The sequence below is a fragment of the Engystomops pustulosus genome, chromosome 4, assembly GCF_040894005.1.
Source record: "Engystomops pustulosus chromosome 4, aEngPut4.maternal, whole genome shotgun sequence".
NCBI lineage: Eukaryota > Metazoa > Chordata > Amphibia > Anura > Leptodactylidae > Engystomops > Engystomops pustulosus.
The window spans coordinates 41,056,722-41,082,674 of record NC_092414.1 but is presented as its reverse complement, the minus strand read 5'-3'; the positions used below and the strand labels follow the sequence as shown (position 1 = coordinate 41,082,674).

General features: G+C 40.4%; 1 protein-coding gene across 1 annotated transcript in view; it reads right to left on the bottom strand.

The window, feature by feature from the left end:
• Window positions 1-11,770: 11,770 nt before the first annotated feature.
• The window catches only part of ANKHD1 (ankyrin repeat and KH domain containing 1), a 66,093-nt gene continuing 51,910 nt past the window's right edge, over window positions 11,771-25,953 (bottom strand). Inside the window, exons 25-33 of the mRNA XM_072145778.1 lie at window positions 24,927-25,089; window positions 23,218-23,629; window positions 22,054-22,194; window positions 21,825-21,974; window positions 16,526-17,976; window positions 14,972-15,145; window positions 14,376-14,618; window positions 13,636-13,811; window positions 11,771-12,150 (exon numbers count right to left, since the gene is read on the bottom strand). Coding sequence (XP_072001879.1) covers window positions 12,091-12,150; window positions 13,636-13,811; window positions 14,376-14,618; window positions 14,972-15,145; window positions 16,526-17,976; window positions 21,825-21,974; window positions 22,054-22,194; window positions 23,218-23,629; window positions 24,927-25,089 — 2,970 coding nt within the window. The 3' untranslated portion in view covers window positions 11,771-12,090. The remainder of the gene's footprint in view (window positions 12,151-13,635; window positions 13,812-14,375; window positions 14,619-14,971; window positions 15,146-16,525; window positions 17,977-21,824; window positions 21,975-22,053; window positions 22,195-23,217; window positions 23,630-24,926; window positions 25,090-25,953) is intronic.

The window sequence follows — 25,953 nt, the reverse complement described above, 5'->3', positions numbered from 1 at the left end:
TAAGTGTGGGAAGGGAAACACAAACAGACTGACAAACATAAAACACAAAAGAATGGTTTAACTAGCCGGAGTCACAACAAGAGGGTACGTCAATAGCAAAATCAGTAGGCAAAGAGTCAATGTCAAAAACGAGCCGAGGTCAACAACGATACAGATACAGAGCAAGTCAAACCTAATGCTGAGCGAGTGGAGAAGGGATTTCAAACACTGGCACAGGTGACTAGTGAGGCTGCAATTTATGCAGCCAGAACCCCACCTCCAGAACCTGATAGGAGCTGGACAACTACTGAGAATTAACCCCTCATGGTGCAGAATAACCAAGCACAATAGCAGGCACCGTGCAGAGGTACCACAAGTCAGCAGTTCAGAACACAACTCCTAGACAGCGCGAGATCTTAGCAGCCGCTGCCCGGGACGAGAGGAGGAGTTTGCGCGGACACGCGCTGGAGGATGGAGAACACTGCTAGCACCACCAGAAGAACCAGAAGTACCAGCATTCTCTCCAGCGAACCTGACAGTTTATGTTCAACGTCTGCCTCCGTATGGTCCCTGCTACTACGGCTGCCACCATCACGGGCACCCTGTCCACCACACAGAGACCCATACTCTAGACACCAAAGGGTTGCCCCAGGGAGAACCGCTATAGCAGCCTCTCCCTCATCATTTCTTGCCAACACCACCCTGCTGGAGACCTGCCAGGCTGTAGAACAGCCCTCCGGTCCCCCATAACAAGCACCGTGACACTAGCGTGCCTAGGCCGCAACCGCCAGCCACTCAGGTACTGCGGGCCCCGGCTGACTCCAGGCCCCGGGAAAAGGGTAGGCCCCGGTGGGGGATGTTGTACCATATGGCGAGATATACAACATGCATAGTCTCGCAGTTCATGTGTCGGGGTATTTTGAAAGTTTTGTGATTTGTCACAGAGGTGAAACAAAAGGTTCTAATCATAAACTTGCATATATTGCACCTACTACCTCATCACACTCAAGTATAGTCATATATTTTTGACAAGATTAGTAATTTGAGAAAACATTAGGGAATATTGAGTGTTAAAGACAGGTTTGTCAAGGCATTTATTTTTACAATTACTCCGTTATGTCAGATAATATGTACGGGAATGACTATCCATGATTCTGCAAGCCTGTTAACCAGAGATGAGCGAGCATACTCGTCAGCTCGAGAAAATGGCATCTCCCGCCGTTTTAATTTTTGGCATGCAGAAACAGAGCCAATCACAAGCCAGGAGACTCTGCAGTACACCCAGCATCATGTGGTACACTTGCATGTCGATAGCAGTGGTTGGCTGGCCTGATCAGGTGACCCTGGAATATACTAGCCCGCTGCTTGGATCATTCTTTGAATGGATGCCGCTAGGGATAGAACTGCTGCTGGTCAGGGATAGCGTTAGGGTGTTCTAGTAGATTACTGTTAGGCAGGAGTGATTCTCCAAGAACCCAACAGCCTTTGTTAGGGCTACATTAGCATTTTTCAAAAGTTAAAGTGACACACTCAGTCACAGCACAAAATCATTTTGTGTGCTGTCAGTGTTGGTTAGAAACAAGCCATAGCAATCATCTTCTGAGGTTGCAGTCTGATTTCTTCTGCACGTTTTGTTCTATAAAACCAAAAAAAAAAAAAAAAAAAGTACAGTTTATATTTCTGTTTTGTCTATGAAAATAGACTTTAATTTGGAAAATGTTGAACCCGAGGGCTAAGGGTAGAGGACGAGAGCGTGGGCATTCAATTACTGCAGGGGTCAGAGGCCTTGGTCCTGGGCGGGGTGAGACACTACCTGCTGATGAGGGAGCAGGGGAACGCTGCAGAGCTACACTCCCTAGCTTCATGTCTCAACTTACTGGGACTCGTGGTAGAGCACTGCTGAGGCCACAACAGTGCGAACAGGTGATGTTGTGGATTGCGGATAATGCTTCAAGCCATTTGTCCACCAGTCAGTTTTCCACGCAGTCCACCCATGTTACCCAAGTGAGCACTCCTCCAGCTCCTCAACCTCAACCTCCTTCCCCCCAGTCTGCCCCCTCCCAGGAAAATTTGGAATTTCATCCGGCATACTCTGAGGAATTGTTTTCTGGACCCATCCCTGAGTCACAAACCACTTCTCAGGTTGCTGCTGAGCTCTTTCCCGATGCCCAGGTTTTCCAACGGTCGCAGTCGATGGGTGATGATGACATTGTTGACGCCGGCACAAACACCTCCCGCTCGAAAACCACACCTTTGCCTTCACGATCCTCCACAGCGTCCACCAATGTCTCCATGCGCAGCGTTCAGTTGTCTTTACCCCAGACGCTGGAGCGCAAGAGGAAATACAGTTCCACCCACACGCCCAAGTCCTCAATGTCCACATCTCCAAATTACTGAGCCTGGAGATGCTGCCCTATAGGCTGTTAGAAACTGAGGCCTTTCGCAACTTCATGGCGGTGGCCGTCCCTCGATATTCGGTCCCCAGCTGCCACTACTTACACATGTCAGACAACATCATCCGTGCCATGACCAACGCAGTTTCTGACAAGGTCCACCTAACCACGGACACGTGGACGTGTGCTGCCACTATATAACGCTGACGGCACATTAGGTTAACTTGGTGGAGGCTGGGACCGAGTCTGACCGCGGGGCCGCTCATATACTGCCGAGGATTGCGGGGCCTACCTCGATCACGATCTCTAAGGCTAACTATGCCTCCTCCCACCCCTCCTCCACCTCCGAATTACCATCCGTGGGCATGGCGCCATCAGTCGGTAGCTCTAGGCCCATCAGCAGTGCCGTCGCTAAGCGGTCTGTTTCTCAGCGCGTATCGGAGGAGGTGGAGGAGGTGGAGGAGGATGAGATGGAAGAGGAGGAGAACATTGGAGAGACGGAAGAGGAGACCATTGCTCAGTCCTTAACTGTTCAGCCTGTATGGGCAGAAGAAGAAGAGTTGGAGGAGGCGGCGGAAATGGAGAGTCAGACCAGTGAATTCTTGCCCGTTAGGACTCATATGGCAGATTTCATGCTAGGCTGCCTATCCCGTGACCCTTGCGTTCAAACAATTTTTTCCAGCACCGATTACTGGGTATTCACTCTCCTGGACCCACGGTACAAGCAAAATCTTTCCACTCTCATCCCTGTAGATGAAAGGAGTGTGAGAGTGCATGAATACCAGCAGGCCCTGGTGCACAAAATGAAAGTCTTTCCCATTTGACACCGCTAGCGGCAGAGGGCATTTTTCTGCGGGGCAAGTAGCGAGGGAGAGTAGGCGAGCAGGCAGCTTGTCCAGCACTGGCAGGGGTACGCTTTACAAGGACTTTGCCAGTTTTATGTCACCCCAGCAAGACACTGTCACCTGTCTCCAGTCTCGGCAGAGTAGGGCTGATCTTTACAGAAAGATGGTGAAGGAGTATGTAGCTGACCATACCATAGTCATAAATGATCACACAGCTCCCTACAACAACTGGGTTTCAAAGCTGGACATCTAGCCCCAACTGGAGCTGTACGCCTTGGAGGTTCTTGCCTGCCCTGCCGCTAGCGTGTCGTCAGAGCGGGTTTTCAGTGCAGCTGGTGGCATCATCACCGATAAGCGTACACGCCTGTCGACTGACAGTGCTGACAGTCTGACGCTTATCAAGATGAATCAAGCATGGATTTCTCATGATTTCCATTCTCCCCCAGGTGAAAGCAGCTCAACCTGAATACTTCTCATGTATGTACTCCTCCTCCTCCTCTTTGTACACTAAAGGAGAGGCAACTGGCTAATTTTTTCCAGGGCCAACTGGCTCTAGCTATAGTACTCTATTTAATTTTTCTGGCGGGCCACCTACCCGGTCCTCTGTTTTAAAAACTTTTTTGGACTGCCACATACAGGCACTATCCAAATGTAATTGTCGCCATAGCAGCCTCACTCGGTCACTCTGTCTTCGCCATGCTGTTGCCCATAATTTTGGCATAATGGTGCGATTAGGCAGCCTCCGAGGCATCCATGCATGCTGCCCCTTAAGTCCATTTCCGTGGTGTTTCCATCATTTTCTAGAGGTTTCCAGGTTTGATACTACTCTCCAAAGTATAAGAGGCTATATCAGAAGATGCCAGTTGGGCTCCGATATATTCGCCAAAGGGTAAATTACATATTGTGTGACGGGAGTGACAGCTATTGGAACGTAAGTTAACGCTAGTTGGTTTGTCCGGCCGATGCTGTTTTTGTGCCTAGTGACGAGATCAATAGGTCTAAGAGAAGACGAGCCATTGCTTGTTCCAGGAATATTGTTCTACATGTTGCATTAGAAGGGTTATGGTTATGTCATGTTGTATGTTTGACATGTTATAATCCCTATTGCACTAGGTAAAGTTTGACTAAATATTTGAAATTTAAAGCTTTTTTGGATTGACATTTTATCATTTAATTATTAAATGTTAAGTTTTATTTGAGGCAGCATCTTGCTACTTGCTATTGGTTTGTGGTACAAGGTAGTGTGCACACGACGATTATAAGGATTACTGAAGAGTTTAACATCCAGAAAAGCAATAGATGTACCACCATAATCAAAATTAAAAGTGAGATTAAAATCGTTAGAATTAGTGTATGATACAAAATCGGCTCCCTCACCAGGAGGCAGTCGTCGATATACGTGCCATATCACCTGATGAATTGGGAAAAAGGATTGTCACAATGATATAGGTACCTTTCCTCCCACAACGCCATATACAGGTTGGGGAGCGAAGGAGAGAAGCAGGCTCCCATGGGGCAGCCAGTTATTTGGAGATAGAATAAATGTTCAAATAAAAAGAAATTGTTATGGAATAAAAAGATAGCACAGACACAAAGTCATGAAAGTCCAAAGCATATGAACTGTACTTTTTAAGTTGGCATTGAACAGCCACACACGCCAAATGATGGGGGATGGACGTGTAGAAACATCACATGATATCCAAGAATAGTCATTGGACCAGGGAAAATTCTCCATAGCAGCAAGAACTTCTTTAGTGTCTCTGATGTAACCGGGGAGTCTAGTTACAAAGGGTTCGAGGAGACAAATTACAAGTCTTTCAGAAAGCGAATTGGTACAGGATACAATGGGATGAAATGACGGAAGAAAACCCATTTTGTGTGTCTTTGGCAGCATATAGAATTAGGCTCACTTTGAAGCCGGTAAGAGATATTCAGGAGTACAATCATCAAAAAAGTGAGCGCCCCCACCTGTACTAAATGTTGCATCTTCATCTGTATGGCATTGGTGCGATTAGATGGTAAGCGGCAATAGGTATTCGGATTGCCAAGCATTATGTGCTCCTCAGTGCGATAAAGTTGTCAAGAACTGTGATTGTGCCTCCTTTGTCTGAAGGACCAATGAGTATGTAAGGGTTATTTCTAAGTTCCCTCCTGGCATTAATTTCATTCATAGATAAATTATTATTTGGAACATATCCACAGCTGGGACACGAGAGTTAACTAGGTAATGTGTTGGATTTTTTTGTAGTAATGGTACCTTTAGTGTCAGCTATTAGAACAGTATTATGGTCATTGAAGGAGGATGATAAAGTAAAGAATTCATACCCAGTTCATTGAGAGTAGACCATTTTTCAAGTTTACTCACACCATGTGGGGAGATAAAAAAAAAAAAAAAAAGTTTCTTAGTATTAAGAGAACAAACAAATTTTTTTAAACGTCAGATATTGTGGAAAACAAGTCAAATTTATTAGTAGGGAAAAACCCCAAACCTTTTGATAATATTTTTAGTTGGTGATAACATAAAGTGCATACAGAAATTGATAACACTAGAAAAAAAGTTTAGTTTTGGATGTTGAGCATTGGTTAACATTTGCAATATTTCCTCCCTGCTTTCTGCGTTTTCTTGTGCCTTGATTTTTTTTGTTTGTGGTGAACTCAGAGGCAGAGAAATATAGTTTGATTGTTTTTTATATCATTAGAGTCCAGTATTTCAGAATTAGAATCGGGGTCTTTGTCGGTAAATGGAAAAGTGACTTTGATTGCTGAATGATTCCAATGTGATTTGTTATGTAGGATGGTCTCCTGCGTGCTCTCGTATAAACTTAATCCGAGCGTAGTCCAGACTATCCTGGCTGAACAGATTTTTTCATCTCCATAATTAGTTTCTTGGTTATCTAAACCTACTTGTATCTTTTTGAGGGTTTCTTCAAACAAGGTGGTAGTAACATCTTTTTTAACTCCTTAATGACCGCCGTATCGGCTTTTTACAGCGGTCATTAAGGGTACATCTTCTGACGTGACGCTTTTCTACGGTGGCGCGTCAGAAGATTTCTGGACATCGGGTCAGTATAGGTCCGGGTCTGGGCTGTGATATCACAGCCCAGACCCGGCACTAACACCCGGGATCGGAAAAACTCTGATCCCGGGCGTTTAACCCCTTACCGCGGCGTGTAAGTGTCCCCACCGTGGATTGGTGTGCTTACTGGGGGATCCGATCCCTCCTGCTGCAGCCCCGGGTTCCGACGAGTGACCCGAGGCTGCCGGATTCTCACCCCGCCGGGTTCCGCCTCCTGGCAGGACCCGGCTGTAAGTAATTGAGCATGCACCACGAACAACTGTTTTTGTACTTACACTATACACTGCAATACAAGTATATTGCAGTGTAAATGCTTGAACAAGCAATCGGATGAACGCTTGTTTAAGCCAAGAAGTAGAAAATGTAAAAAAGTTTAAAAAAAAAAAAAGATTAAGTCATTTTATGATTATAATAAAAAAAATAAAATAAAAGTCCCATAATCTACCAAGTTACACTTAAAATGCATATAAAGTATATAAAACATGTACATATTTGGTATCAACGCGTCCGTATTAATCTATACAATAAATCTAAATCAATATTGAACCGGCTCAGTGAACGTTAAAAAAAAAAACAACTCAAAAAACTTCCCGTAATATACAATTTTTAATTGAACACCATCACAAAAAATGTTCTAAAAAGTGATAAAAAAAAGTTACGTTCCCTAATATGATACGACTGAAAAGAACAACTCTTTTTGCAAAAAATAAGCCCTCAACCAGATCTGACAACAGAAAAATACAGAAGTTATGGCCCTGAAAAGTTGTCAATAGTAAAAACAATGTGATTTCCTCCAATATTGGTTTTGCCCAGGACAATTGAGCAAAGATAAGAAAAACTATATAAATGAGGTATCATCGCAATCGTAGTGAACCGGAGAATAAAGATAAAATATTATTTTTATGTTACGGTGAGCGGGGGAAAAAAATGCTAAAAATCCAAAATAAAAATTGATGATTTTGTTTGTGTCCCACTTGAAATAGTTAATAAAATCTCATGAATAAGCTTTACACTCCCAAAATGAATTATCTATACATTTTATCTCATCCCGTAAATATTAAGCCCTCATATGTTCGCATTACCAAAAATATAAAAATGTATAGGTTGTACAATGTGACAATACAAATCTGCTGTGAATGGCGCCTCTTTTCTGTCTACACTCGGCCGTGCGCCCATACAGCAGTTTACCACCACATATGGGATATCAGTACACTCGGGAGGAATTGGGCATCAAATGTTGCAGTGCGTTTCATCATTTAATTTATTCTGAAACTGTCAGTTTTGGCCCAAATGAATGTATTTCCAAAAAAATTCTAAAGTTTATAAATCGCAGGTCCATATTGTTTTAACCCATGTGAAACACTAAAAGGGTTAATAGACTTAATAGAAGTTGTTTTACATACGTTGAGGGGTGAACTTTCTATAGTGGGCTAATTAATGGGGTTTAACTATCATATAGGCCTTACAAAGTCACTTGAAAGCAGAGTTGTCCCTCAAAATGTGAGTTTTGGGGATTTTCATGAAAATGATAAAAATGGCACCTAAAGTTCTACGGTTCATAACATCCTAGAAAAATGACAGGACGCATAAAATATCATCCCAAAATAAAGCAGCCATTCCATAAATGTTAATTATTAAGCTTTTTGGGTAGTTTTACTTCCTGTCTGGAAAGCACAACATTTCAAACTTGGAAAATGAAGAATTTGTACAAACTTTTGCCAAATTTTCACTTTTTTTTCAGAACGAAAACATAAACATAAAACTTATCACTTAAATTTTACAACTAACATGAAGTACAATGTATCACGAGAAAACATTCTCAAAATCACCGGGATATGTTAAAGCGTTTAGAAGTTCTAACCAATTATCGTGATACATGTCAGATTTTAACGAGTCTGGTCATTGAGCTGAAAACTAGTGTCGGTGATAAGGGGTTAAGTTGTTCACATAACTGATCAATGGTGACTTGAGTTTCACTAAATATTTTTTGTTCCTGTTGTATAATCAGGGCCATTAATTGAAAAGAGCAATCGCTCAATACTGCATTCCATTTTGATGTGAAATCCTGATCATAAAGGTGTAGTAGGGAATTTAAGAATTCTCAGCCCACGCGGTATCATCTTTTTGTCCCAATAATTCTGAAGGGTGGTGGAATGCCATCACAATCTGAGATGCATGGTCATAACTTTTCCTATGCCCTTAGTCAAACTTCTGGTATAAAATGTCCATATTAGTTGCAGTTTCAGATAAAATAAGTACAAAAAAGGACCCTTTAGTACCTAGTAAAAAATTGTAATGTAACACAATCAAGGCTGGTATTGAGTAAGTATGCACAAGGACACCGTAGCCAGAGAAAAATCGGCAATGAAAAACAAAAGAAAATGGAAAAAAAAGTGTCAGCTCACCTATGGGTCCAGTAGCCCATGTCCATGCCGTGCCACGATGGATAGAAACCCAATCCGATCTCGGGGTCCGAAGATGAATGTAACATGTAGAAGGAATCCATCGGCATCAAGAAAATGAGGTAAAAAAAAATCTAAAGTTTATTAGAAAGCTGAGGGATCTTCCTCCCCTTCTTCATCCTCCCCTAAACTACCCACACTGTCATATAGATATTCCAGGGGATGATTGCTTGTTGACCAATAGACCAACCCTTTAAGATAACATTAGAAATGTCAGGGATCTGAATTCTGGTCGCCCATCCCTGGAACAACTGTGGCAGCGCTCTACCTTATAGCTGCTGTCTCATTGTAGAATATAAAGTAGAAATGGAGTACAGCCCCAGTGCTATTAATAGGATACCTTTGAAAGTTGTATCGGATAGCTCCTTCCCAATATCTATTACCATTTCTTTTACAAGGATAAGATTTGAAATAACACAAACTACTAAAGATAGGATAAGGTAAGTTTTACACTGTGCTCTGAATCATCTTGTGATCTCTAAGTGGCTACTGTTCATAGACAGTTCGAGATCACACGGCCCTCCATCTGCAGACAGGAATGCCTGGCTTATGAGGTAAAAGACAGAAGGTTTTACTTTACATATCAAGAAAGCAGTGAAGAACTTTTAATAGATGTGTATTGGTAAATTACCCCCTACACTTACACAGACATTACAAAAAACATGAGGTGAATTGGCAAACTGCTTTAAAGTCTTGGATAACGGTGTTTTGCAACAACCCCTAAGTATACCCCATTCTTCAGAGGAGTTAGGGAGGCCCAGGCATCCAGATCAGCAGGAGATGACACACAAACACTCCTGCATTGCATCATCTGAGTGGATTTCTGGGCTATTTCTCCCTGGACTTTAGGATGGCAATGTTGAATGCTATAGGATGTCTGGTAAGGCATGATCCACTTTCTCTGGGGATCAGAATGTCTTCGGGGATAAATTCTCAGAAAACCCTTGTAAAATTGTAGGATATTACCAGCTGTAATTTAACTTTGCTTTTGTATAATGAAGAACAGAACCTGGCGTGGGGGGGTGGTGCCCAGATCTGTCTCATCAACCGTAATTTGCCTGGATCCGCTAGAGCAGAGAGACGCCGTATAGTATATAAGGAGACCGCAGATTAGTGACTAGCATGCTTAAATACCTTTATGGGGAGCCCATCCCCCCCCTAGCAGCAAGGCTCACCGATTGAGCCTCTTATCCTAGCGATGCTCCACGGCCGGAAGTTGTCACAGTAGTGTGTGCATCGGGAGATGTAGTTTTTATGCCGCCTGAGATGTTTGGTAGCACGGACTGCAGGCACAGCAGTAAATTGAAGTTTAGGAAGCTATAGGGAGCCAACCGACAGAGACCCCAGCCTTCCGGGAATTTCACCTAGATGGACCGCATGTCCTGTGAGTTTCCTGTACTTTGCCTTCACATCCTGGAGGAGAGATGGAACCTCTCTTGACCAGGACGAACACTGGCAGGAAGGGTCTTTTTAACCTCTCTTCTCCCTGTCTCTACAAATGTCAAGAGGCATCCCCCAGGTGGGGCAGTCATAGGGGACTAAGTGGAAATGATTTAAAAAAAAAAACATGGGAAATCCCATTAACAGAAACCCTTGACAAATCACCCCATTTTAAAACTCAAACTTTTCAAAACAGAACATAGATAGCTTGTTGACCTAATGGAAGTTATACTTGAAATCTTCAAATTTTATTAATACGTTTAATTAGCCTTAAAATGTACCTACTTAAGAAGAATAAGGGAAAAATGCACCTATTATTTTGTTGTGCAGTAGCCACCTGCTATTTGGGCACATGACAGCATGAAAAATGGACAAAGCCATTAAGTTTCTGTAGGGCAGATTTAAATGGTATAATTTTTTAGGTGCCATGAGATGTATACAAAGTCCACAAATTACCAAAATAGTGCAGATCCCCCCCCCCCTTAACAATATGTCTCAAAAATGACATTATTTCCATTTCTGTGGGACTAGATGGAGATCAACATGCACTGCCCGCTCTACCTCCAGCCATCATCTGACACTTCCCACTGCAGACTCCTTTTGCCGACGCTCTGCCTATCCAGAGTTCGCACCACTTGCAGCTAGCTGGACAAGTAAATGTGTAAAATAGGGGAAGTGCAGGAAATCTGGATAGCCAAAGTGTGATGTCGATGAAAGACTGCAGTGGGAAGAGCCACGTGATGGCCAGAGGCAGAGTGGGCATTGCAAACACTGATCAGGAGTCATGGATGCCTGAATGATTTGTTGAGCTCCTCACCTCCTTTACTGCATTTTAGGAAGGAATAAAAACCTTTCTTGAAAATACTGCAACATTAAAAAGATATAAAAGCTTGTGTAGCCTTAGAAAGGGTGAAACAAGGTACTTTTAATGTGGTCACAGGTTCCCTTCAACTTACTTAGCCACATGACACCACTGTCTCACATGGCACATAGTAACTAATGGCGCTAAGTGCGAGACATGAATGAGACGTTTGGAGTCTCATTCAGGGAGGCAGGATCTAGCAGACTAATGCCAGGACATATCCCGGGACCTTCATTAGGTCCAAGCCGTCATCCTGAATAGATGACAGCTTCCGATTAGACTTACCCCGCCATTAAAACTCATTTAGAGGCTGTGGTCACAATGACAACAGCTTCTACAGAGTTAATGGGCTCTCCTAACTGGATCTATGGTCGCAGCGAGTACTATATTATCAGCAGTAGAAAGTTGGTTAGGAGAAGAATCAGCTCATTATCTACATTTTAGGGTGAATTGAAGTATGCCTTTTCACGTCCCAATAGTAACCGGACCGTCTAATTAGGATATGAAAATTCAGTATTATTTCTTACTGAGATTTCGATAATTTTTTTTTCCAACTGTCTACCTTTTTTTTGTATCACATTCGCAGCTCCAACAGCAAAAATTGAGTGTTCAGTTGCATTGACTGATGAGGTCCCTTCCAATTGTAGCTAGACAAGCACTTCAAAGTATTAGACAACTTTTGAGGGTTCATCGACTTCAATAATAACACAGACTATGAAGAAACGTTTTATTAAATATTTGGGCTGAATTTTGACAAGAGATACATTAAGTAACGAACATAAATTCCACTGTAATTTAGTATAGCCTATGCATGTAAAATGTAAGCCATACAATTACTCTTAAATTTTACTAATAAAGGACTGTATAGAGGTGATACTTTAAACCAGAAAGGAGCAATCTGTATATGTGCTTTTACTATCACCAATTCTTTCCCAACAGAAGTGGAATTTAAGGAAACAAATAACCGTAACTGAGAAGAACATTGAATTGTTTTGGACATTTCAATGCAAGTCTTAAAATTAGGTTCTCCATTTCAATTAACATATTTCAGATGTGCAGTTCCAAACGGTGATGTCCACGTTCCTGGCAAGACCTAAAAGCATAAAAATGAAAAATAAAGCTCAGTTGCCTAAAAATACATACTAAAATGAAAAACTGCTGCACTATTTTGCCCTCAACTACATTTGTAGGGTTTCAATGCTCATTTTTCTTTTAAAGGGAACCTGCCATCAGACATTGAGCTAATAAACCACCACCAGTATGTTGTCAAGCAGTTGAACAGCTTCTAAATCAGTAGTGGTGACCTATGGCAGGGTGCCAGAGGTAGCACTCAGGTCCTCAGCATATTGTTCATAAGACAGGAACATAAGACAGGACACATGGCCTTTAAAATAGTACTGAGTGCACAAAGAAAAACCACCTTGGCTGCCTGAGTAAGAATATGTGGACAGAGCTAGATTATAATTTGAGCTCCTTCCATGGGCCCTGCAAATCTTTCCTCTTTCTACTGTATTGATGTCCACAGGACGCCAATGCGATTGAAAGCTGTGACAAAGCAATAAGCAAAAAGTTATTGGTAAAATAGCCATTTGGCACTTTAAATAAGTGAGTTTTTGTTGTAGTTTGGGCACCCACTCTCAAAGGTTCACCATCACTGTTCTATATCATGTTTCTTTCATTACCCAGCTTGGTGCCATCATCCACAAAATAAACTTTTAAGTTAGATGTATAAAGTCAGGGAGGCAGAGATTTTAACATTGAAGTCTAGCTCTCCCTGCCTATAAACAACTCCTCCCATGTGATTCATCAACAGTCCGGCGCATGATGTCAATGATGTACCATCACTTACAGTGAAGGGGACATTTTAAGGCAGGGAAAGATTGACTTTAGTGTTAAACTCTACTTGACTTCATAAAACCTATTTACATCTTCAAAAGTTGATTTTCTGGATGATCACACCACACAAGGCCATGAAAGAATAATCATCTAGAAGCTGTTCAGCTGTTTGACAACATACTGCTAGTGGTTTATTAGTCCAATTTCTGATGACAGGTTCCCTTTAACTGCTGATTCTCTGGGCTCTAAAACATTTTACTTTTTCATATGGAAACATACAAAAACATGGCTACTGAATTACATTTTTATTTAGCAAAATGCCTAAATACATTTCTTGCCTAAATGCCAAGCACTTTGTGTGAATGAAAGCCAACAATGCATATCACCCTGATCTTGTGGTGGTAGCATCCAACTATGGGAATGCCAAGCTTCACCGAGGACTAGGAAGCTGATAGAGCTTGATGTAAAGATGGATGGAGATAAAGAAAGACAATTCTGGAGGAAAACCAGTTAAAGCCTGCAAGAGACTTGAAAGGTGAACCTACGTCCCAGTCTCAAGCGGATAACCCCCCTAAACATACATCCAAAAACAACCAACAGTGTAAGGGTTTAAATCATAACAAATTTCTGTTTTAAAATGGCTCACTGAAAAGCCCACGCCTAAATTCAATTGAGAATTTGCGGCCTGACTAATTATTAACCGATTAATTTATTAACAATCATAGCCTCCAAAAACACTTACTTTGGAAAAGTCAATAACAGTGCTTGAAGTTGGTCGATGGAACCCGTTGGAAGGATGTAACACACCATACTCATCTCTTTCCATATACTGGTGCTGTGAAAACACAGTGTTGTCCGGCTGAGGTTGAGGGAAAACGTGAGTATTCATAACCGGCTGTGACCAACCAGAAAACCCATCTGCAAAAAAGATAAAAAGATAAAGTATTTCTTAGTTTTAGGAAAAGAAAATGTAAACAAACATATCTCAAACTCAAGCTCTAGTGAGCAGGGCCCTCACTCCTATATATGATGGCGCTATATAAATAATTATTATTTTACATGTGGATTTTGAAGGAAATATCTTTCACTAGTCTGGAAACTAAATGTGCCAATGTGCCCCCAAAAGTTTCTAAAATATTATATATCCCTCAATATGTAACATACATGAAGCTTTAGAACAGCCTTTCATACACTGTTGAAAGGATTTTCAAGGTAAAAAGTAATAATAATTATTTATAGAAAAGACCTTCAATATAAGGCTGTTGAGATTCCAACAACGAGAACAACAAAAGATAAAATAGTTTTCTGCAAAGGATAGACACAGACTGGAACACAGAACGTAACAGACAGCTGATTTATCAGTATAGTGGTCAGACCTGGTTACTGCAGATCAGAGGCAAACTAAATGCTTTTGACCCGGCTAAGAAAACAGACGTCTTTAACTACATCATCTTGTCATCCTGAACTATTCGGTATTCCTACCTGGTCCACCATTGACTCCGAATGACCATATGCCATTTTGTCCAACAGAAGGCGGGTAAGTGTTCCCATATGCACAAGAGCCACTTTGTCGAATTCGGGCTTGTCTCTCTGTTCCAATAGGAGGTGGTATTTTGCGATCCGTTGCAAAGTTTGCTGGCTGTATTGGGCCAGATAACTGAGAATCATTTGCAGGTGGCAGCGGTGAAGTAGGACCAGACAAAGCTGAGGGATCGAGAGGCTGACCTACAACAAACAATTTTCAAATATGTAATGTAGGTAGATGAGGGAAACTATCTACCAATGGGGCAAATAGCTTGCTATGTCGTGTCATATTTACACTACAACTTTATTGATCTCTTTTGGGAAACTGCTTCATATACACACACAAACACGACTACATATAAAACAAAGACACAGGAAAAACTCAGAGAATCATTATTGCAAGGGGATGGGGGGGGGGGGGTCGAAGAGGGTTATTGTTGCTGGTGACAACTCTAGATTTGATTGTTGTACATTTTGATAGCTTTTGGGCGAAGGAGTTACGAAACCTTGCAGTAGCGCTCACTGAATGTCGATAATATTTAACAAACACTTACTTGGATTTGAAGAATTAGTCCAAGGATGAGGTGAAAAGTGCTGTCTACTAAAACTAGTGGAGCAGACATTAGGTCCTTGAAAAAACATTTGGCTCGGATAGAGATTGGTTTCAAAGCTGCTCATCACTGGAGTGGATATGGGCAATGAACTGTTGTCGGCATTATCAAAAGATGCTGGCATGGAAGAAAAATAAGAGTTCTAAACAACACATTTAATGCAAAGTTCCACCACCTACAAACTGACTATACAGTCAGAAAAATGCTAATTTCTAGAATATATAATGTAAACATATTCTGTTGTGGGAACTATGTTAGAACTTTAGTGAACCAAAGTCAATCCTTAGTCAATACACAAAAGTACGAAACTACTAGAAAACAAAAAAGGGTAAAATAAAAAAAAAATTTAAGAAAAGCATAAAAATACATAAAAGTTATTACAGATTTTACATATGACGACAAACAAATTTCAAAAATAAAAAACTTGTAACAAAGAAAAAAAAATTGAAAATTCTAGTCCTCTAATCAGCAGAGCTGCCGTAGACTTGGTAGTCACTGAATTGCTGTTTTACAGGCCTGGTGCTCAAATACTAATGCATCTAGCCCATGTTCCCATTGGGTCATAGATTTCTGTCCTTAACAGATTGATAATTGTGTTAACTTACAGGAAATCTACCATCAGAATCATGGATCCGGACAAAGGGGGCATATACCAGCATGTAAGTGTACTTGGTTTATAATCCATAACCCTGATGGTAGATGTCCTTTAAGCAAAAAAAAACAACAAAACACCACCAACACCACCACCACCACCACCACCATCTAAAATGTCTTATGCTAAATTAATCTAGGGTTTTAGACTAGAACAAGGGACATGCCCTTGAATTCTATGTGCCAAAACCCAAGTATATATGCGCCAACAATTTGGTGCATTAAAAAAAAAAAGTTTTCAAAGTAAGCCTGACAAATTCATCAATTAGCAGGCATTTTTTTAAAAACCTCTTTCCAGTAAATGTCTGGCCAAAAAAACAAACAAACATGAATTGAAAAAAATTCCCTGATAGTTCACCAGGAAAAAGAACAAAAAAAGTAATGAAAATAATGGAGATGATTTATCAAATATTTGATATCAGCTTCAGGGGTAAAAGATTAAAAACAAGTTAAAACAAGTTTAACTTTCCCTTTCCCAAGGCCGCATTCACACGGTCCACCCCCAAACACACGCCAAGTTAACATCAGGTTTTGTAAATGTGCTAGAAAGGCAATGTTCACTCAAAATGTGATCGAATTGGATTGTGTATCAAAACTGTTAAATGCTCCCGAAAAGTAGATGTGACCCAATATACACCAGAAAGCAATAAATAAAATAAGGTGCAAATATCTGCAGCACAGTCCGGTGCAGGAATGGTTAATTTTGATCATTATTTGTGAAACCACATGCACCAAAATAAAATGATATACATCTAAAAAAAATTAAACTTACAGCATAAAAACAATGATACAAGCACATGCAACCATCATGTGATGTTGAAGTTCTTAGCCGTTCTAATATCTTACCCATTGATCCAGTTGAACTTCCTTGTGATGAGGATCTGAAACCCGGTGGATTAGATGCGAGTAAAGAATGAAAGCTTTCTAGGGGTCCAAGCATATTATCTGGGCCCGTTTGATCAGTAAGGAACTGGCTTGCCGTTTCTCCAGATGAAGGGCCTCCTCCCCAACCTTGACTGCGCGGCACCTGGTTAAGATGACTAGAAAAGTGATTGAGAAGTGCAGGTCCAAATGAAGGTGGCAACTGCTTACGTCCCATATTCATATGTACTTGAGCGTTGTTAATAGGTGGCGTTGGAAGTACAGATGGCATATTTGACTCCCTTCGTGACTGTTTTATGTTAACCGACTGTGAATCTGGAACAAAGAGAGTGTGCTCATCTTCCTGTACTTGTTTTGGAGGCATCACAGAGTTTAAAGGGCTTCGATACTGCATCCGATGCATTGCATATTGGTTAGCGTGAGCCACCTGTGGAATTCTGAAATTATTGTCCATTTCAGCAGCGGCTTCATTCATATAAACAGAACCCTTTGGCTCATTTCTTGCTGACAAAGTACCAGAAAATGGCTCTTCAATGCTTTTATGTGCAGATGGACTAGATGAAGGACAAAATGAAATTTGGTCACTGGTAAATGAGGAATCAGGCCAATTCATCCCAGACGGAGAGCGTATTTCTGCTGCCTGATCTAATGGACGTACGGCTCGGTGTAATGCTGGAAAGTCTTTTGTGGAGGGGTAGTGGTCTGCTTGCCCCTTATTAGAACCTGCACTAGTATTTAACACATTACTCAATGAAGTGGAAGGAACTGTAGTGCATTTTCCTGTGGCTTCAGAACCGGACGCTCCACTGTTAGATTTTAAGTTGCAAGAAAACAACTGTTGTGTGACAGATGAAAGACTGTTTGTTATGTTTGAATCTTGAGAAATATCCATCAACTTTGAGGTAGAGATTGAACTTCTGAATAAGGACGAATCAGTCTGTGCAGTATGATCGGTTTCTTGCAATGTGTGTTTTGGAGAAACATTTTTGTTACCCGATCTTACAGGAAACGGTCCCCATGAACATGGAGATTGCCTGAAGGAACCTCCAATCTGGGTCAACGGTAAGGAAGTGTGTCTGGCTGGTTGCATTGGTGGAGTCAAGTGTGCAAATTGAGCATGACTAGAAGACACAGGAAGGGTTCCATGCAAAGAAGGGTGCACATTCTCCTGTATGTTTTTGGTCTGTTTAGAAGACTGAAAGGCTGTCAAAACTCTTGTCACCGGTGCTGAAGCAGTGCCAGCAATAAAAGAGCTTTTGTTGGCGGTCAAAACGCCGGGTCCAGATGATGAATTTATCAGTGTTTTGGGACTACGAATGTGTCCCTTTGGTATTAAGTCTTCAAGTTCTTTAGCAGGATCCTGAATTAAGGCATTAATGAGTTGTACCACATATCTTGTGGATTCAGTACCACCCCTGGTGAAAAGAAAAAAAAAAAAAAAAAAAAAAAGAGAAAAGGGATGTGAAGTCAAAAATTAAACAAGTTACACAATTCTGCACAAAGAAATTTATTGAAACATGATACAAAAACCACAGATTAGTTTTCTATGTCAGATTTGTTCAGACCAGGTCTCACCTGGCAGAGTTCTCTGCTGTAGTTTCTGCTACTTTGCTAGTGGTGTGACAACAAAATGCATAAAAATGGTGGCGATGGGGAGATTTATATGCTTTCTCTGACAGAAAACAAGCAAAGAAGGCATAACAAATCTCTCCACCTGTTTCCAACTATGGTAACAGACACTATGGACACATTGAGATGATTTGTAATAAAACACATTTTGTTGTGACAATGGCACTTGCAAAAAAGGTTGTTGTGTTGCAGTCCCAGGCTGCAGGGTTTGTAGCTAGTGAAAATCTGTTGAAAAGCCAGACCCAGTAATCTGAGCTCACTGATACGCATGGAGAACAAAAGCTTAACCGGTTAAGGACCGGCCCTTTCCTGTTTTTTCATGTCCATTTTTTACTCCCCACCTTCAAAAATCTACAACTTTTTTATTTTTACACGTAAAGAGCTGTGCGACGGCTTGTTTTCTGCGTAACAAATTGCATTTCATAGTGATGGTATTAAATGTTCCATGCCATGTACTCGGAAGCAGGAAAAAAATTCCAAATGCATTGAAAATGGTGAAAAAACGCATTTGCGCCATTTTCTTGTGGGCTTGGATATTAAGTCTTTCACTTAGCGCCCCATATCACATGTCTACTTTATTCTTTGGGTCGGTACGATTAAGGGGATACCAAATTTGTATAGGTTTTATAATGTTTTCATACATTTACAAAAATTAAAACCTCCTGTACAAAAATTATTTTTTTGATTTTACCAACTTCTGGCGCTAATAACTTTTTTATACTTTGGTGTACGGAGCTGTGGGTGGTGTCATTTTTTTGTGAAATTTGATCATATTTTCAATGATATCATTTTTAGGACTGTACGACCTTTTGATCACTTTTTATAGATTTTTTTATATTTTTAAAAATGGCAAAAAAGTGCCATTTTCAACTTTGGGCGCTATTTTCCGTTACGGGGTTAAACGCATTGAAAAACCGTGATCATATTTTGATAGATCGGGCATTTTCGAACGCGTCGATACCTGATGTGTTTATGATTTTTACTGTTTATTTATATTTATGTCAGTTCTAGGGAAAGGGGGGTGATTTGAAATTTTAGGTTTTTTTATTATAATTTTTTTTTTTTTAAACTTTTTTTTTTATTTTTACCATTTTTCAGACTCCCTAGGGTACTTTAACCCTAGGTTGTTTGATCGATCCTATCATATACTGCCATACTACAGTATGGCAGTATATGGGGATTTTCCTCCTCATTCATTACAATGTGCTATCAGCACATTGTAATGAAGGGGTTAAAACGAAATAGCCTCGGGTCTTCGGAAGACCTGAGGCTACCATGGAGACGGATCGATGAAGTCACGGGGAGCGGCGATCCCAGGTAAGATGGCGGCGCCCATGCGCCACTATCTTTTTGAGGCTGCCAGCATCGCTGTGAAAACACCCGCAATCGGTGCTAGCACCGTTCGCGGGTGTTACCGGTAAGCCTTTGCTGCAATATGCAGCAAAGACTTACCGGCTATGGAGAGGGCTCAGCCCGTGAGTACACGGCGGGCGGTCGCGAACTGGTTAAACGATCAATCCAGTGCTATGGAAGAACTAATGTACCCCAAATTGCTAAAAATGCTTTGCAACCCATTACTAGGGTCTACTGTCTTTCCTGCCATTTCAGAGAAGAAGACAATCCAGTGAGCCCATTCTTAACCCCCATAGATTGATAAAAGTAGCAAAAATGGGCAAATCAACAAACATTTACAACCCCTTAAAGGGAACCTACCACCCCGATTCTACCTATAAAGGTAGAAGGGGTGGTAGGTGGATGAATGGGACGAGAGGATAGCCCTTTTTTGGGCTAATCCTCACGTCCCGGGTATCTTTTAGAAAACTTCATTGGAGGCATATGTAAAATTTTTTACGCGGCTACTGGGGCATGGAGTAGCCGGACATGAGGCGACTAGTCGTGGCTACAGCCCTCGTCCTGGTCCCCCGGCATCTGCAGCCTTCTGCGCATGCCCAGGAGCCGCGGCCGCGCAGTACGCAGAGGACCAGGACGAGGGTGCGCAGCTACGAGATTAAATGGTAGGCGGAGTAACTTGGCTACTGGGGCGTGGAGTAGCAGCGACTAGTAGCCTCATGTCCGGGTACTCCACGCCCCAGGAGCCGCATAAAAATTTTTTTACATATGCCTCCAATAAAGTTTTCTAAAAGACACCCGGGACGTGAGGATTAGCACAAAAAAGGGCTATCCTCACGTCCCATTCATGCACCTACCAGCCCTTCTACCTTTATAGGTAGAATCGGGGTGGTAGATTCCTTTTAATGGAAGACTGTGGTATAATGAATCATTACTTACCAGGAGGCAGAGATGGCTCTAGGATGCACTACAATAAAAGTTTGTGGAGTTGCGGTGTACTTTGGACATTAATGTCACTTTTATGTGTTGGAAAACAAATATTTGAAACCTGTAGTTAAATACCTATTACATGTGGGTTTGTGGATTTTGTCCTTGACATTGTTATGGGGTAGGTTATATATAATATTTTACTGCATTGCAAGGAGAGAAGGATTCTCCACTGCAATGCTTTGTATATTTGGCAGTGGTCTAGAAATGGAATAAAGATAACAAAATAAAGATACAGAAATAACCATTTTTTGCTGGAAAAATAAGTCAAGTCATGGAGGCTCATTTTGCAACTTACAGGACAGAAAAAAATGCTATAAATTGTGACAGATACTACAGGATACCTTCAATGACAGAGCTATTTTACTGGCATAAGGAGACTCGTCATACCTTTCCCCTAGTCTGGTCGCTTCTAGAGGTGTTTGCAGAGATTACTATGGTTTTGTAAGTAGAAGGGTTTGTGTCATATATATTTATTCAAACATCCAGCTTTTGATATTAATGTGTATATATGCATCAATTTACAAATTAATGCACATTGGAGTTGTTTATAAATGGAGGATACAATGTATCTTCTCCCAAGGGGTACAATTACTCCATCTAGTGGCAGAAGATGTAAACCACTCATGAATAGGATTGGTATGCAAAGTTTATCAAGTTGCAATCTCCATATTCTTTATAACTCAGACATCCCTTTAGATAGAACAGAGAGTAATTTTTAACGTATACAATGTAATAACTGTGAACATCTACCACCAGGATAAAGTATTGTAAACCAAGCACACTTACATGTTGGTATGCCCCCACCACTCTGGCAGGATCTGCTCTTTTAGTTTCTTATGCCCTGAAGTTTACAAAAAATAAAAAGCTTTTAAAATTATGTAAATGAGCTCGAAGGGCTGCGATCTCCACAGGTGTTAATGGAGCCTGGAGCCCTTCAGGCTCCATTTGCATAATTTAAAGCCTTTTTTTAATTAAGTAGAAGGGCAGAGATAAAGCAGATCATGCCAGAGGGGGCACCCACCAGCATGTAATTATACTTGGTTTACAATTCTTGATCCTGGTGGTAGATGTCCTTTAAGCATGTCTCACAGAGTACATGCTGCCCCTTTGCCTGTCATTTTTACCACTGAACAACAAATTATGTTTAATTCAATAACATAAATTACAAACTTTAGCAATATTCAATAGACACAGATGCTGTAGTGTAAAAGTTACTAATCAGTTTCTATGTAATATCTAATTGCTTTAAAAGTTCATAGTTAGTAGTTAACATGATCACATCCATCAAACATACCTTATAGTGATCATTCTTTCTCCATTTTTATCTTTTTGTTTATCAACATCAATATGGGCACCAGTAACATCTTGAATTGCAGTGATATTGCATCCACCTCTACCCATTATTCGAGATACTACAGATGCAGGAACTGACATCTTCTTTGATCTGCAAAGAGACAATATCTGTTTATCTAATGTAAAATATTAATACAAGTTTTCATTTTAAAATTTGATAAAACACTAACCTCCTTACAACTTCTTTCCATCCTTCTTCTCTCTTTTGTACTCTCTTAGGGCTACACGCATTCAACTTCAGATTCGGCAGTGTGAGTGGAGTAGCTTTATAACTGGAGGACGGCTGCCTGTTATGTGCATCATTTTCAATTCTGCATTTGTACACAAATTATTATTATTAGGATAATTCATAGCTCACATAAAAAAGTGGATAAATAAAATGGTTTTCTGAGTTCGCCGCCCAACAGCCAGACCAGTGATAAATAGGTAATGCAGTAATGAACAGCTTATGACATATCCACAGGATAATATAATAAAATAAATGATAGATGTGGGTCCCACTTCTTAGACCCCGCACCTATCTTGTGAATGGAGGGCCCTCCGTCCCGCAGTATGGTTAAATGGATAGAGTGCTGCGTATGCAAGGCCATTCAACTGTATGGGAGGGCAGGCAAGAGCAAAGATTACACATTTGGTGTTCCCATGGAGCGGAGAGGAGTGTTGCTACACATCTCCATTCAGCCCCAGTGCAGGAACAAGGTCAGGGGGGACTTGTCGAAATAAATGGAAGATGCAGGCCCCACACCTATTTAGAGTATATCCTGTGGAGAAGTCATAGTTTCAATAGGCATACCCCTTTAAATGCAGTGAATAACAAAAACACTGAAGGGTACTTTCTCAGTAGTGGCTGGTGTGAGCAACTGCAGTTAAGATTCCCTTCAAATGAAATAGATGCAGACTCCAATATACTAGGATGGCCACTACACATATATTTGCTTCCTACTCCATTCTCTGTGTCAATGCCAGAAATACCCAAGAATATCTGATTGGTGGAGGGGAATGCTGTGGGACTCCACTAATCTGATATCGGTAACCTATTTTAAGGATAGGTCATCAATACCAATCTGAACTATTTGAATCTGTAATAGATCAGTAATTAAAATTATACAAAACATAAAACTCACAACTTACACTGCTCAAAAAAAATATATAAAGGGAACACTCAAATAACACATCTTAGATCTGAATGATTTAAATATTCTTATTGAATTCTTTGTTCTGTACAATGCTGAATGTACGGACAACAAAATCCCATAAAACAAAATAAAAAATAGAAATCATACTTATTAACCAATGGATTAACCATATTTCAATTAACAAAACCAAAAACTAACCTTTTAGAAGTTCCAACTTTGGACTTTTCTTCCCAGTTGTTGAGCAATAATGGACACTTTTTACCTCCAGACGAGTTATCTTCACAGTTTTCTTGGCTCTTGTGGACACGGATTTCATTGTTGCAACCATTATGACCCAAAATGACAAAATCACTACTGACACTTCCAGTAGCTGGTCTGGGTTCATCAATAACATTATCTTTAGAAGTATTTTGCTGATCGGGGACAATGATTTGCAAGCTTGAAGGGGTATCTTTGGTTTTGCTTTTCTTATTTTTCTGAATAGCGTTTGGAGTTATGATTATGCTACTTCTTTTACCAAACACATTTGTAAATGTAGTCGACGTTGCAGAGATGCCAATTGTAGTCATTGTTGTTGCACTTGGTGGCTCCAAGGGAACATCATCTTCATCTAAAGTAACAAAAACTATGTAATTAATACATATGACATAGTAAAAATACCATGACAAAGACAAGAGCACAAGATGAGGTTTTTAAGATAATAACAACCCCTCGTCAACGAATAAATAATTCATTTGAGGGTCTGGCAAATATATTGCCAAGTCAAATAAAATATACTTCTTTATAGTAAAGAGAAAACATGTAAAGAAGCAAAATATATTCTGTATCAAATTAGTATGTAAATGAAGACTTGCATGTCAAGCATACCCGTTTATTATTATTAAAAAAAAAAAAGCTGCCCCGCCCAAGAATTCACTGGTTCCTCAGCAATCCTGAGCAGCATCGATTCCAGAAACTAAGCATGTATAAATTTGAGTAACTTTCTTTTGTGGATCACTTGAACCACTTTCAAGACCAAACCAATTTCCCCAATTCATGATCACACTTTAGAGACATTTTTGGTTAACTTTCTGAAAGAATCTTTTTTTTAATTTTTTGTTTTTAATGGCACTTGTATTTAAGTATGCATTTGTGTCTTCTGTTTGTGCGAGGGCTTTTTAGGGCAATTTTTATATTTCTTCCAAATGGAATTTGAATTAGAAACCATAGCAACACCTTCACTAAGCAATTTAGAGCAAGGAACATTATGCAAAATGCTACCACCCAGTTTTGATGAGTTAGAGTCCCCAAAATATGGTAGCTTTGGTTAGGAGATGATGGAAGAGCCGCTAGTAAGAGGCAATTGTTGATATTCTGTGATAGACTGGGGAAAAATACAAGCAGATGGGTTACAATTGCCCCAAGATTGGTGGAGGGCAGGGCATGGGGAAAGGAATGTTACAGGGCCTGCTCAGTCAGTAATTAAGGGTCATATTCAGCAGGCAGACACATACTATATCTTATCTAACAGACATAAAGATCATCTGCACAGAATGTGTGTTGAAAATTAATTGTGGATTATGCAATCTAAAGTAAATCTGCAAGTGGATGTAGTTCAGATTTCCCTCTGGATTCAGACTCTGCAACCTGTTCATCTACCTGTCGACAATCCATAATTAGAAGCATAACTAAGGAAAAAACTTCACAGAATACAAATAATAGATCAGACAGACAATCTAATAAAAATACAGTACCACAGTATCTCCATTCCAAAATGTCACTAGTTGAGCCACTCTATTGCCGGTTAGAGTATCACACCCCACATGCCTCACTGCCGCGTCATACAAAAGGAGGTTATGCAGATGAAGAAAATAAATGAAGGAAATGGAGAGCTTTTTTTTTTAAAACACAATCTAAATTATTCTTACCATCACCACTATGGGTATCTTCTGCTCCCATGTCACATGTCTCAGAAAGTTTACAGTCATCATCTTCAAGTTTCTTCTTCTGCTCTTCCTTCTTTTTTTTCCGTTTCTCTTTTCTTTTCTCTCTTTTGGCCGCAAGAGCTTGTTTCCGACTTTCTTCTCTTGACTAGATTTTTTGCATTAACAAAAATAAAAAGGTATAAACAACTTTGTTGGCCAAAATGTAAACTGATTGGAACTTCTTGCTACAGGGGATAAGAGTTTCTATAAAGGCTTCATCTTCAGGGTCTATTACACGCCATTTTATTTTCATAAATAGGCCTTTCGAAACATTTAAAACTATTTTAACTCTGCAGCCCACACCTTTATGACAGGTGGAAACCTGTACAAGAAGCTATTCCAGCATTTCTTGCTATTCCTCAAGACTCATTTAAAACCTCTGAAAACTCACGGAAAAAAAGTGTTGGCTGCAGAGCAAGAATGGATGTAAAATTTTAATAAAAAACCCACCAGAAAATGTAGAAATATTTTTTAAAAAGATCCATAGATTTATATAGCCCATTATTGCTTTTTTTTTCCTTTTTTTTTGTAAACTACAACTTTAGATAACATGTGGTTCAAGCACCTGTATGGAGAACGGTTTGATCACTGCCTGGCTGTGCAAATGTGCTATAAGCTACAGAGGTTGGCTGACATCTTGTAAGTGGATGGCTATTGGCTATTGCATGGAACTGGTTAATTCTCTCTTTCTTGTACCATGTCTTCTTATGTGTACATACAGAAACAAATAAAATGCTGTTAAAAAAAAAAGTGTTCAGGCCCTTAATTTTTTCACACTTTCATTGCAGTCAATTGTCAAGACCAAAAAAATTTTTTTTTTTTTTTTTTTTTTTTTTTTATCATTAATGTACATTCTGCACCCCATCTTGATAGAAACCCCACCCCCAAGAAATCTAGATATTTTTGCCATTTTACTAAACAAGAAAATCTGAAACATCACATGGTCATAAGTATTCAGCCCCTTTGTTCA